We start from the raw sequence: 15,141 nt of genomic DNA, 5'->3' as shown, positions 1-15,141 counted from the left end.
TTAACCTGAAAAAAATCCATCTTGCTATTTAGAAATGCATGTTCTAGCTTTCTTCCTAAGAGGTATTTCAAGGCAGTCATTGAAACACTGTCTTTTATTCCTAGGTCTGGAACCAAAGCATCTACATACATTGATATGATAATATGCAGTTATATCATGGTATACTACACATGTGTACTGCACATATATACATATACGCAAGTATGAGGAGGGAAGATTTTATTCATAAAGCTTTCATGAAAGTGTCTTGCTTCAACACTGCTGAAATTGTTCTTTGTTTCATAAAATAAGATTTCTTCTTAATCACAGGAAACGTGCATGCTCATCTATATAGTCTAATCATCAGGGTACTTTCTTGGGAGAGGAGAGTCCCTGGATTCCAGTCCATGCTCGGGAAGCATTTGTTATCAAATGTTTTTTGGAGCAGGCAGTAGAATTTCCTCTCCAGCCCATCTGAGAATCTAACACTTAGTTGTTCTGATAATAGATAGATGACAGAGTTGTGAAGGGCTATATCCTTAAATAAGTCATCGAAATCTTATTCCATGTTTAAACTATTTTTTTTTCTTCATTTTTTCCAGCATCAAATTAGTGTCGCTTTAGGATTGGTATTTGTCAATGGCTGTAGCAGTGATCATGCATCCAGTCCTTAACTGAGAAATACTAGATAGATTTATTGTAATGCATTTTCATCAGCTGTAAAACTGAGAAGTGTGAAGAAGAATGGAAAGAAAAGGTATAGTCAGAATGACACAGTAAATTGTAAAAAATCAATAATCATAGCAAAGGGAGAGTTTGTGAGGGGGATTGCTTGTGGAGACCTGATGCTACACATAGGCCACGTAGAGGAAAGTACAAAAGTCCCTTTCCAAAAATGTCAAGATTAGTGAGAGTGACTGCATTAACTGACTGGAGGTGAGTGGTTTTAATAAAATGGATGGAATAGGTATGGACTATAAAGTTCAAATTAGTAGCCTGCATTTGCACTAGGGAGTGGCAGACTGATGGCAGTATCTGAGAGAATGTACCATCTAAGTAGTATATCCAGAAAGTGGATTCTGCAGTGCTCTGAGTAGATTATAAAAGGATTAAAAATGCATTTATTTAGGAGAGAGAAAAGGATATGGCAGTAACTGAGATGTGAGGTAAGAGCCTAGGTAATTTGTTCAGATAGATAGCTAGAAAAAGTTTTAGCTTAGATTATGCGTAAGGACTCTGCAAGATGTAGATGTATTTTGCTATAGGAATCTAAAGCTTGGAAGTGATGTAATCAGCAGAGATGGAGAGCTATTAGGTGAAGACATGAAATTATGTTTTTCAGAAAGATTGGGTGTAAGTAGGTGATCTGATAGCCAGGCTTTCGGTGCTTGTTCCCAAGTGCAAATCAACAGGTCTAATAATGGGAAGTACAGTATTTTCAAATAATAGATCTTTTCAGATAATTATTAATATAAATAGTTACAGATTTAGAGAAAGGGATCATAATGTAAATTAAATATTTGCTGAAGTGACTACATCCTGAGTGACCTATAAAGATATGATTCCTGATTTTTTCTGGTACTGGTTCTATTTTTCAGAACAGGTTCTTCTGAAAAAGTATAATGAAGTGATTTTTTTTTGTTATGCTTTTTGCAGTTATGTATCTGCAAGATTTTGGCTGACACATTTGGATGAGTGCCTGCATGATTAATGTATATCATATTTTTTTTCATTCTGTTTTGTTCCAGTTAGCACCTTCTTCAGAAGCTAAAAGCTCACAATACTGTTGTTTAAATGTTTTGTCACTCTGTGCCAGTCTTTCTCCATTGGTTTGTCTGTGCATCCTTCCCATTCCATCTTAATTGCTGATGCCAGTGGCAACATCTACTCAAAGTAAGAATACAGCTTGCATTGCCCTATTATTAGTAGCCATTGAGTTTGTATGTGCCACTCAGTCTGTAAGTGCTAATAAGTCTTTCCTAGAGAGCAGTTTTTTAAAGAAATAAATGTCTAGCCTATTAGAAGTAATGTCAAAATTAGCTACCATGGGTTTATGGTCACTCTTGCAGACAGTTGCATTCAAATACAGTGTAGAACTACATTACCTCAGCCACAAAAGCATATAGAATTGGAATTTCAAAATTACTAGGATGTTCTCAAAATATAAATTAATAGAAGATAAAAGTATCTCATCTATGCAGTCTTTAATACAGAAACAGAATCCTTCTGAGGACAGTGTGTAATTTCTTAGTGCGGAGTAGAGCAAGCTTTGGACTTGGTGTTTGTCTCAGATTTTTTTGGTTGTGAGTTATGTTTTTAACAAGCTGCAAATGTTTTTGGGGGTTGTTAGGATGAGCAGCAACCCAGCTAGGTGCATTGCTTTTCTCTGGATGTACTAAGTGTGCATTTGAATTAGACTTCTAGAACTGATATAAGCATATCCTCTTCACTGTGTAACAAAAACATCATTATCGTACTCAGTCAGTATCTATGTCAAGACTTCAGTATTTGGTTAGGAGATTGTACCAAGACTAGAGAAAAAGAATGTCCTTGTCATTTTCAAAGCAGTAACTTTCCTTCTTTTTGCCTTATTTGTGTATAAGCTTTGGATATAATAGGATAAACTAAAAGGTTTCCTTTAGAGACCTCTGAAAGTAGAGCATTTTAAAAGCAAGTAGGTGTCTCTACTGTACTTTTTCATGAAACATTTTACCCATTCAAGCAGACTTTTAAAAACAGCTTGTTTTGATAGCAGCCTGTTCTCCTGTGGGCCTTCAGCCTTTGCTTCCTGGCAGCACCTTTGGTGCGAAAAGAGAGTGATCAATTGGGAGACTATCAGTGCCAGCATGCATAGAGTGATAAGTTAACACACCACTGGGAATTTCTAGGGCCCACCAAGATACTTCACTTCTAATGTGCTAACAAGCTCATTTTTCTACCTCTTGCCTCTTCAGTTATTTTTTTTTTCTCAGAAGAGCTTAGAAGTTGAGTGCATCAGGCATAATGAAAAGCTCTGTAGGAGGGAGAAGCAATAACCCCATTTTTCCCTTTTCAGCCAAATAGAAAATTAGTTTCTGGTAATACACAAAGGCCAGTATTTTTTGTGCAAGGGGCACTGCTGTGAATCAAAGGACTCTATTAACTGCAGAAAATTCAGCAGCTGTGAATCTCCCCCAATGAAAAAAAAGTGCTTTTCAACAAGTTGTGAGATACATAGTATTATTTAGACTTCAACCATCAGTTTCATCCTCTACCACTTATACATAGCCTCTTAAAAACTGTGCTATATTACTGTCCTCTGTTCAGGCTCAATACTGTGTTTATCCCCCAACCTAAGAATCGTTACAATGGGAGATTTTTATATTTTCTCTTGTCCCAGTGCTTCTATTATAGCTTCTCCAAACTGAGGCTTCTGCTGTGGTTCAGCTGTCTCTGGATTCAGAAAGAATTCAGAGCACGGATTTTGGAGGGAAAACTGTTTTCCAGTTTCACTATGTAACCGAGTTATGGTCTAAGGAAATTTGATAGAAATAATTGTATTCACTGAAACTTGTTTCTAGATAATATATTCTCTATATATTTTAATATTTAGACAGTCTGTAAAACCTACAGTAAATATTGTACAGAAAAAATGGCCAAAAAATTGAGTAAGAAAAGTTCTGTAATTGTAGAAGTGTAGTTTTGTAAGATAATATGAAGATTATTGTTTCCAACTTTCATTGGATGTTGGGAATTTTATAATCATAACTGAAAATAGTATCATTGTTTATTTTAGATGCTATCACTAGTAATTAAAAATTCTTATAATATGTAGTAGAGCTTTTATATTTGAATTGCTTAAAAATATGTGCGATATGAGTATTATCTCCATTTCACAGGTGATGAAATTGAGTTCAGAAAGATAGTTTCCTCATTGTCCCTGATTCCCCCAAAAAGAGCAGCAGACCTGAAATCAGACCCCAGAATTTTAAAGAAACCTGTTTTGAGTGCATTCCTCCACAGCATGCTGATTTGTTTGGGGTATTTTTTTGGAAAACAGAATTATGTAAGGAGAAAATTATCTCACTATGTGCAAATAAAATATGAAAAAAAAAAAAGTGGACACAAGTGTAAATGTCAGGGAAAATTTCTGATCATTCTGTTTATATAAGATAGCTGGAGAAGGTTTCCCTCATTCAACATACTGAGTCCAGCTGGAGGACTCTGAAAGTTGTGTGAGAAAAGGTTAAGTGATTTCTCAGTTCAGCAACTATACAACATGAAGTCAGCATGGTAGTTTTTCTTGATAATTGTATGTTGCTGCCTGCTGCTCTACATTTTGACAGCCATTTCCATAGTTGCTTTCATGAACAGCAGAAATATTCTCTCTTTTTCTCGCTCTCTCTGTGCTAACAACACAATCGGGCCTGCTGGAACAAGAAGCCTGGAGAGGGTTCTTCAAAAACAACAACACTTCTAGATACCAGTCTCTTGTCAGTAATATTAGAGGGGGAGATCACAGGAAAAAAGAAGAAGTGCAGTATTTTACTGTCAGTGCCCTGCCAACACCCTGTTAACCAGTATTTAAGGGTCCTGTAGATTCTTTACAGATATTCTTGCTAGTTTTAATGACATCATTGACAAGGTGTTTTTCCCAATACTGAAATTTCACTGTATTTGTCTTAAATGTGTGTATGTTTAGGGATTATGAAAGCTGTTTATTATGGAAAAGTGCAAAGTCGTTAGTTTTGTTAATGCTAAGGTATGTTTCATGCCACACCTCCTAAAAATTGAAATGTTTTTATGTGTTTAATTTTGACTGGAATACAGGCAAATTAGTTACTTAAGACAGTACTTAAGTTGTTGTTTGTAAATAATTTCAGGAAGTTCTGCATCAGACATGAAAAGAATACAGTTGAGCCATAAGGTATACATTAATCATGTTTATCTTACACTTAACACTATGTCAGTGCATCAGACAATATCACAGTCATATAAAGAATTAAAAATAAGTGCATACAGTCACTGAAATACTTGATATGTATTTGACAAAAACAAGAATTCTGAATTACTATGCACTGATATTTAGCAATTAGAGCACATGATATAAATTCATCCTTAATTCTTGGCTAACTCAGTTATGAGGAGAGAGCACGATACCTGCAAACAATTGTTCAACATCATCTAGAGCCTACAACGTTTGAAGATTTTGCTGCTCAGGTTTTCTGCCCAGCACCTTATCACCATTTGCCCTCAGAGACAGGTAAGAAGTAACAAACAGTTCTTATAACATCTTACTTGAAATGCAGTATCCTTACTTATAAAGACTAAAAATTCAGACCTTTGCACATCATGAAGAGTTGCTATTAATTGGAAGAACATACATGCTTGCGAACATGGGCAAAGTTGACTTTAAATCTTTATTCTGTTTTCTGGCATCATGAGCCAATGCCTGGCATTAAGATTCGGCAAGATGCTTTAATATAGCAACCAGACCCTGTATTTTTACAACAAAGTTTATCACAATCCCCTGTATAAAGTCTGCTTGGAAACGTTGTTACTGTCATCTAGGCTAGTTCAGGTAGAAACATTTTTAAGTGCACCTTCCTCATAAGATAAGTTTCAATGCTCACTAGATGTGTAGAATGTAAAGTTTTAAACTGAAAATCTGAGCTTTGCAATCTTAATTTTGTTCCCAGGCTATTAGTCACAAAGTTGGTTTTAAGGTAATTTCTACTTTCCAGTAAAATACCTGTTTTATAAGAGGATACTGCATTTTTTGTTACTAATAAGAAAATCAGTAAAAGAAAATGAGTAACTCAAGGCCTTCCTGTTCTGACATTTCTTGAACTCCTTATGATTATTTCATTATTTTATTTCCCCTCTTTTTAGATCATTAAATATCAGTTCTGTTTATCTGAAGGTAAGACAAAGTGTCCAAAAAAACCCTTTGTTCCTCTTACTTTTACTAGACCACTAAGCTTGTAACCAAATTGTATGCAAACTTTCCTTGTTGCCCTTGTTCACACTAAAAAGAATTTCACACTGATCGAGAAATGACCACTACATCCTCTAAAAGTTTTAGTCTTTTACTAACCTCAGGTCTGCATGAAGCACTAACACTGGTTCTGGGATTAAGGTAACTAATGATAGAGACAGTTGTTGAATGAGTAACACTTTATTGTGTTGACCTTTGTTTCTCAGCATGAACAAGTAGTACTGGATGGCAGTGGTGTGTTTTGTACCCTGTACTGTCTTTCATTGATGTTGTAAGACATTCTGCAGTGATAACCTAGGAGAGATGGAGAAGAAGAATGTGTAATCTCGAAATCCCCTGTTCAGAAAAACGTTATTTAATGATAATCAAAGTGCTTCCATGGAAAAATTGTAAATCTAAATGAAATAAATTTTGTAAGAATAGTTTGGCAAGTTGTTATCTGAAAATTTGTTTCTCAATTCCAAAATATATACAGAAATTAATTCTGAATTATACAAGAATTATGGTAGGACTACAGAAAGAATGACTGAGAGATGTTAAAATGTTGAGGTTCCTTTGCTTTAAAATACAAACAATAACTAGAAATGAGGTGCAGTTTCAAAGTATAATAAGTGGTATAATTATGCTAGTGGAAATAGTTGAGACAAAAGGTAAACAAAATTTAAAGTAAGTCATATAATTAAAGCAGTATAAAAATTAGTAATGTAGTTGAAAGTATGAAAACATTTGAATAGGAAAAATTGGTTGACTAGAAACATTAAAAGCAAACAAACATTAAAAACAATAACCAGGGATACCAGCCCTTGCCACATTTCCTGTCAGTATTCCTAGTGAATATTCCTAGTGAATGTTCAACACCAGACACTTTTGTATGGCTAGTATATATTCTAGTGCACTTGTTGAAGTTCTGCATATTCCTTTACAGAAGTCTCATTCTAAGCCAAGTCGTTCTGCCCTCTTCTCTAATTCATTCTTGCAGGGTGAAGCAAGGCTTTTCTCTGCTAGTTTGGTGCATCAGAGTATACTTCTCTACAGTGGCAATCCTGTATTCTTTTAAACTTGATGCTTTCTAGCATGATCTGAAATGAGGTTATGATTTTTTAGAAACTTGATTTTAACTCAACCTTTCTATCAAAGTTAATAATTTTCTGTAGGAATCTCATTAATGGGAGCTTGTGATGTGTTTCACATCTGCACACATGCATGTGTGTGTCTGCATACCACGAAATACGATGTCCTGTCCTGGGAGCCACATTCTTCTGGACCTTACATTGTGCAGTGGAAGCGACCAAGACATCAGTGTCAGGAGCAGCCAGCAGCTTCCTAGGACAGACATGCAGCACAGTGTGACCCAGCATCAGTCAGTCAACTTGGCCCCACACCTGTCTGACTCTGAGCTTGCATTGCAGCCAAGGGAGGCTGGGGTTGCTCTGGCAGTCCTGTTTGCTGCCTCATCCCTGTTCCTTCTAGGGCTCCTGGAAATCTGATACTTGGCTTCAGGACAAAGTGCCTGGAGTAGCACCCAACCATCTGCCTCCAAGCTGACTCTAGAGGGCACAAATTCTAAAGCCTGAGGCAGGTATAAAATAACACTGCAGTCAGCTGCCAGAAATGTTGCTCCAGGGCTTGGGGTTAGCCTGGAAACCACTGGTATCCAGTTCTAGCAGACCTGTGAGCTACATTACTGCAGATGCCCCAAGTTTCTGATGGACTGTCATCCCAAGGAAGAGTCCACCAGCAGTGCTATTGAAAAAATAGATACCCCTAAATTTCCAGGGCCCCTGCAACAGGTGAATTTTTTAAAAGACATACAGAGCACTGAACTGTGCCAGGATTACACACAGGAGTGGTGCTGGAATTCTGCCTGGGAATCCACATGCATTCATCACCCTCAAGATGATTCAGACAAAACCTTGCAAGCTCCCAGCCAGATGTGTCCATGTCATCTGAAAATTTCTAACCAGCTTCTAACAATACACATATTCTAAATACAAAATATTTCATTTATGTGTGTGGCTTCTTGTAATAAAAAATGATTGCCCTGAAGACAAAAAAAAATCCACATTTTAGATATTATAGACTTAATTCTTTTATTGGATCATGATCTCCATGATTACAATTCCTGAATATATTTAATTTTATAAAATACTCTATACATTTTTTTCATCTAAGAAATATCTTAGAAACTATGAGGCTGCTACAGCCCATCACCAGGTGTTACCATCTTGTTGCTGTTGTGATCCCATTGGCCAGGTTTTTTTTCATTTGAGCTATGAAAATCAGAGCAAATAGAGAACATGCCATTCAGTAACAAACTGTGTTTTCTCAGATGGACTTATTTTATCAAATGCTCAGACATCAGCAAAAGCTGTTTCCTTTTTTAGTGTGACTGCTCTTCAGTACATGTGATTGTGGCTGCTGCTGTTTTATCTAGAAGCCTAGTTTGCTCTGTCAAAATATCTGACAAGTCCACCTTCCCATGTGTAGGAACCTGACTAGTGTAGTGAATGTGTACATTTAAAGAAATTGAGATTTACCTCACTTAATCACAGAATGCAATTCAGTTGCCTCTATGTTTTTTACCTTTTGCTGTTTCTATTACATTGAGTACCTGCAAATACTCTGCTAAATAGAGTAACTCGTTCTATGCAGATATTGAGTGAACCAGGTCTCTGTGACAACAGAATAGGTTGAGGGAACTGTCAATGATAAGCTCAATTATATTGAAGGGCATATTGACCTCATGATGCTAAGTTTCTGATCTTTAAAATGTACTCACATCTTGGGTTCGTTTTTTCTGTCTTCTTTTGTTCCCTTTCTTACTAAGACTGGTACCTTATTACAGTAAATTTCTAAAGAAGAGGCCCCTCTACATTCATCATAGTATATTCCTTGTGACAAAAGCATCAGGCTTTTTGGTCCCAACAATCATTCCTGTATTTTCAAGCCTGCATTCAGAACAGTTCTGCTGCCCCCTCCCAAAGTAGGCAAATCGAGCAACAGCTTGTATTTTCTTCTGCTGCTTCCTTGGTGTGAAACGTTGAAACTAGTAATCTTTTTGGCCCTGTACTACCCCTTCACAGATGAGAATGACGGTGCTTTTGTCACTGTAGAAGGATCTGAGTCACACTTGGTGGTGGTGGTGGTTTGTGATTGGAAGTGAAGCTGAAATACAGAAGTGAGGGCTCTGTGTCTGGCAGGGCTGGAAGAATTTCTCATTATCCTTTCTCCAGTCCAAACTTAGGACTCTTTTTTTATTCCAAATCAGAGCAAAACCTCAAAACTTAGTGACATTTCCCAAAGAATTCGTATTGGAATGGCTGAAGGTGAAACCTTACGCATTTCTGAACTATTGTCCTAGAGTCAATCACTTGGGAGAAGGTACACTCAGCACTTTGAGATGGTAAATTCAGTGTAGACTACTAGAAACCCAAACAGATCAACTATCTACATTTAACTAAATTAGTCTACTGAAAACAATAGTATTATTGTTAAATTAAAAAGCATTCCATGCATACACACAAGGGGATAAAATTAAATTTTAATTCTGAGATTCACTAGTTTTAAAAGATTTTTTTAATTTTATTTTCTTGTGACATTTGCCTTGTGTAATTACTTCCATTTTTGTTTTAAAGTATAGGGCAAAACAGAATTTCTATAACACTGATTAACAATCCCAGGATACGTAAGCAAACTGCAACCTCTAGAACCACCACCTCCTGCAGACTGAGATAGGACAGTAGTTTGTAGGAATGGTAAGCTCTCTTAGCTCTGCCTCAGTCTCCACTAGTGGAAAGACTGGGAATTTTGCCAGTGGGTTTCACTGTTATTTGGCAGAGAGAAATAGGCTTATCTAGCACACATGGTTCCAGCTAGGTTCTGAAGAACATTCTTCACTGGACAAGGACTTGACTGCTGTTTTGCCATAAACTTAATTTTTTTTTGCTGTGTTCTTTCTCATGCCTCTTAGTTCTTTCTCTTCTACCCAGTTCTGGTCTCCCAGGTCTTTAGACCATCTCTTTCTCACCTTTTTGCCTTGCTTTGCAGATGCTTTTGCAGTCTTTCTACATCTGCTTCTTGCTTCCCTTCTTCATTTCACAAAATTAATGAGAGACTTAATCGACTTGATTCTAGCAAGGTTGCTGAGCATGACGGACAACTTGGCCAGATTTGGACTGAAATTTATAAGAGTGGTGAAGGGCACAAGCTGTACAAAAATGATTGCCCTCTTCTTTGAAGGTCAGGTGGGATATGCTGAAGTATCTCAGAAGACCATCAAAATTTACCGACATGAACAAATCACATTTTTTCCTGTGGTCATTCACAGACACAGCACTCAGGGCAGTGTTGATCCAGACAATGAGGTGTGATAAAACCAGAACAAATGAGAGTAGTCTTATCATGCAGCACCCTTTCAGGCTTCTCCTTGGTGAATTTTTCACCTTCAAAAGTCAGAACTGATGCATGAGATTAGTCATGGCAGTGCATATGTCATGATACCTCCAGATCCCTCCATCTCACCTCACTTCTAATTTAGTGTGTGTGTAGTTAGGATTCAATTTTAGATTTAAATAGTTAATTTCTGAGTCAAATAACTAACATACTATCATTAAGAGATTCTAAGTTTTTCAAGTGGAGTGTGAAAATGTCACATTTCAACTTTGTTGACCCACCTCCTTCTTCAGAAGCAATTGAAATGGCTTTGCATTATGGCCCCAAAATATCATAGCTGATCAGGTTATGGTACTTGTCACTTGTCAAATCTAAGAGCAGAAAAATCTGGATCACTTCCTGATGTTTTCTGCCTCTTAAAAATCCAAAGACATCTATTTTGTTTGTTTTATAGAACTTTCTGGCTTCAAATCATTTGTCCATAAAGCCTTCATATATAAACCTATTTTTATATTTTGGATAACTAAATATTTTGTTGTTGTGATTTAAGAATGGTATTTTCAAATTCAGTGTTCCAACTGAAACCACTCCAAACCATGTGCAGCTTGATCACTCCCCCTCCCCTCAGCACATTGGAGAGGAGAACTGGAGACATTAAAGGCACGGCTTGAGATATCAACTATTTACTGAAAACTACAATAAGATAAGAAAATGAACAGCAGCAACATCAATACTAATGACAGAAGGTACAACAAAGAAGCAAACAATTCACATGGACACAAACACACCCCATCCCTAACAATACCAACTGTTCCTTCTGCCATGCTACGCTGTCTGGAAAGGAGTCCTTCCTCAACCCTGGAAAATGACACAAGGTTACATATAATAACCCGTGTATCCTGGCCATGGTACCTTCTTGCTACAGCAAAAATCAACCCTGTCCTGGCCAGGACATTTCCTGCCACTTGTTCTATACCATCTCCATCATGTCCAGATCCTACATCTTCCAACTAAATACATATATCTTCATATATACATAAGCATGAGTATCATTTACATAGTCAATGACCATCCCTCCAAGGTGTCTGTTGACTTCCTTTAGTCAATGACTGTGGGTTCAGTCCATCCTAGATATTTTCTAGGGCAGGATGGCTGGTGTGCTGTCAGGTGGTGCAAGCTGCACCAGCAGCTCACAATTGGAGGTGTTCATGCTTATTATCCACAGGAGTTCTGGCATACAGTGGCAGTGTCATTCAGCAACTACTTTTATACAGTTCAACGTTACAAACTGTTCTAACCCAAAAATCAAATTCCCTGGAGACACACATTGTGTTTCCCTGTCCCAAGTGCACCCAGGGCTTGCCTTTGCTTGAGGCAGGATTAATCCAAAATGTCTCCCCTAACACATTTGTTGTATGCTCCACAGGGACTTTATATCCTGCAGTTCACTGAGGTTTTGATTGGGCAGGGCAAGCAAAGTAGATCCTCTAATGTTAACCAGGGAGCCTGCGCAAAATGCAGGTCCCAGAGTTGATAGGGAAAGGTCTCACCACCTATTGCTTTCAATGTGGTTTTTTAACAGTCCACTGTGTTCCATTTTCCCAGAGACTGGTGCAGATATGGAATACAATGCACCCACTCAGTATCATGCTGGCCCAGGTGTCTATGAGGATATTTTTGATATGAGTCCCATTGTCTACCTCTGTTCTTTTTGGGGTGCTATGTCACCACATGAGCTGCTTTTCAAGGATGGTGTTCTGGGCAGTGGTGTGAGGCACAGGGTGTGTCTCCAGGCATCCAGTAGTTGTCTCCACCATTGTCAGCACATAGCGCTTGCCTAGGCAGATCTGTGGGAGTGTGATGTAATCAATCTGCAAGGCCTCCTCCATTTACATTTCAACCCTCATCCCCCACATCAAAGAGGCTGTACCCATTGAACCTGATTGATTGCAGTGCATGTTTCACAGTTATGGATAACCTGGGATATAGTGTCAATCACAATAGCTCAATAGCTCAATCACAAGCCTATCTGGATGTTACATCTCTTCCCTGATGACCCTGATGGGCCCACTGAGTCAGATATAATTCACCTTTACATTCCAGTCCAGATCCACCTGAGACACTTTAATCTTGGCAGCCCAATCCACCTGTCCGTTGTTGCAATGTTCTTCAGTAGCCCAACTCCAACCCCCCCCATATCATCAGCTACCAGAAAATTAAAAAGGAAGGATACACTCTCTTCACTGATGGTTCCTAGCATTTTGTAGGCATACATCAAAAATGGAAGGATGATGCAGGGAGTCCTACATGGCGAATTGCAGAAGCTATTGAGGGACAAGGTGGATCGAGTCAGGGTGCAGAGCCTGAAAGCCATCCAGCTGGCCTCAATGGCCAGCACTCCATCTCTACACTGACTCATGCATGGTGGCAAATGCTCTGTGGGGGTAGCTACAACGGTGTAAAAAAGTGATTGGCAGTGCAGAAGGAAACCATCTAGGCCACTGAACTGTGGCAAGACATCACTGCCCAGGTAGAGAATTTGGCTGTAAAAGTACATCATGTAGATGCACACACATCTTCTGTGTTGCTCCTCTCTGGAGCTGCCACAGCATTCTCCTTGCAAATATTCTGTCACTTTATCAGGGTTGCATAAGTGAACAGATAAACCATTGGAGCAGAGAATTACTCCAAAAACTGGCCCATTCTCTCCCACCCTCTATGCTTCTCATGGCCATCCACCCTCAGGGCAGATCTCTGAACAGCCTCCCTAGAAATCTCTGTCCTGACTCTAAATATGGTGTAGACTGCACTGAGGAGACATGGCAGACTTAGCAACAGGAATGTGCTTTCCTTAACATCCAGCAGGAATTCAAAATTCTAAAAAGCTGTTTTAACAGGTCTGAAGGAGGAAAAGGGGGTGAAAAGCTGGGGAAAGTAATCTTCCCCATTTTCCTCCACAGGCTGGGTGTGATTATTAATAGACTCTCAAAGCTAGTGCCTGAGTAAGGATCGGAGAGAAACACTGAATACACATCCCAAAGGACCTTCATTGCCTTTTATCTTACTATACCTAAACTGATAACCCATAGTACAGCAACAAAGCAATCCTGATCCCTCTCCTTGCCCTGAAAAAGAGCACCATTATGAACACATAGTGGATATACAAAAACTTGTACAGGGTTAGGTACCATACCCACATGAGCAGACCAAGCAACACTGTGACCAGTAAGTCTGGACCTAATACACCAAATCAAATCAGATTAGATCACATTTGTTTTCAACTCACTCAGGGCAGATCTGTTGTTATCTCAACCCTTCGTGCCTCACATTGGGCACCAAAGAGGGCTGTTGTGTTTTGGGAGTGGTATTCTCCAATTCTGTGTTCCCACTGAAACCATGTGCTGCTCCAAACCATGTGCTGCTCCATGACTCCCCTTCTCCTCAGCAGGCAGGAGAGGAGAATTGGAGGCATAAAAGGTAAAGCTCAAGAGATAAGAACAATTTTTACTGGAAAAAGCAATGAGACAAGAAAACATACAGTAACAACAGTGCTAATGACAGAGGGTACAATAAAGAGGCAAACAATTTGATGTAGGTGAACCCCCCACAATAATACCCAACCACTTCCTCCACCACACTACAATGGCCCAGAAGTGAGCCCTTCCCCAGAAAATGACACAAGATGGTATAGAGTAACCTCCAGGTCCTAGCCATACCCCCTCCTGGCTACTGCAAAAATTACCCCATCCTGACCAGAACCAGGACAATTGTGGAGACAAATAAAGAGAATAGCATTTTATAGTGAAAATTTTAAAACTCTGAAGGGGAAGCAAAACCTGCAAAAATTTTATATACCATGTTTAACATCCACATGTGTGTATGAGCGTATGTATGTATATATATGCTTATCTAAAACCCAAAGAAATTTAGTTACTAATTAATCTGTTAATTTCTGTCAGACTTTAAATATATTTTAAGTGCTGTTATTCTTCACTCTTCTGGTGTAGTATGTTCAGATGTGAAAATCACTTTACATGACTTCTGTTCTTCAATAGCTCTAAGTTTCTTTAAAAAAACTGTGGTTAAATGTGAATTTGTGCTTTTGTCCACAGGAATTAGAAACAAAATTTTAAGCAACGAGTGAAGTAATACTTTAATTGAAATAATGGGGCAGACTGAGGTTTTCTTTATCCAACAACCCATGATAAAATTTCACACTAAGGTTTAACCCTTCAATGCAGACTAACTAGCCTAAAACTAGATGCTTTTGCTTCTTTACATGATTTCAGAAGTCTCATGTTAAGACTGGCTATAATTTTAACATATTCGGTACTGTGAAACAGCTGGAGAGCAGAAGCCATATATCAAATTGTCATTTGTTTTTCCTTCTCAGTTGTGTGTATGTGTGTGATTATTTAGCTGTTTTCACCGATGTTAAACAAGCATTTCAGACAGTGTTTAGAATGTATCTCAGTTGCTATTAATAAGGTTGTTGGATCTGGATAATGTCATAGAATTCTTTTCTTTCTCTCTCCCTTCCTTTTTTTTTCTTGTAATGCTTAGTTGGTAAGTATGATGCCGTATTTCAGAGCCGTTGCTTCATTGCACATAACTAACTCATCACTCTCTTTAACCTGTAGCATGAGCAGCAATTGCATAATGAAATTCGAAATTCCGTTTTCTGTGCTCATCTGTTAATACCCTTCAATCTCTGCGGTTCGTGTCTCATGTCTCACACCTGTTATCTTTTATCTTTTCTCCTCCCCCTTCCTCACTTCTTTCCACTCCTCCTT

At 38.3% G+C, this 15,141-nt stretch overlaps 1 protein-coding gene across 13 annotated transcripts in view; it reads left to right on the top strand.

Moving 5' to 3' along the window:
- RALGAPA1 (Ral GTPase activating protein catalytic subunit alpha 1) overlaps window positions 1-15,141 on the top strand; it is a 131,625-nt gene that overhangs the window by 113,404 nt on the left and 3,080 nt on the right. For 10 of the 13 annotated variants that reach the window (XM_014890813.2, XM_088167293.1, XM_014890768.2 and 7 more), the window contains one exon: window positions 5,097-5,221. In XM_014890813.2, coding sequence (XP_014746299.1) covers window positions 5,097-5,221 — 125 coding nt within the window. Of the gene's footprint in view, window positions 1-5,096; window positions 5,222-5,850; window positions 5,882-6,060; window positions 6,117-6,162; window positions 15,139-15,141 lie in introns of those variants that run through there. The other 3 variants (XM_088167291.1, XM_088167292.1, XM_088167289.1) reach the window with 3 other exon arrangements.

The sequence above is a fragment of the Sturnus vulgaris genome, chromosome 6 (genome assembly GCF_052056855.1).
Source record: "Sturnus vulgaris isolate bStuVul1 chromosome 6, bStuVul1.hap1, whole genome shotgun sequence".
In the NCBI taxonomy this organism is placed as follows: domain Eukaryota; kingdom Metazoa; phylum Chordata; class Aves; order Passeriformes; family Sturnidae; genus Sturnus; species Sturnus vulgaris.
The sequence above is the reverse complement of the archived record's forward strand: the minus strand, read 5'-3'. Positions and strand labels throughout refer to the sequence as shown.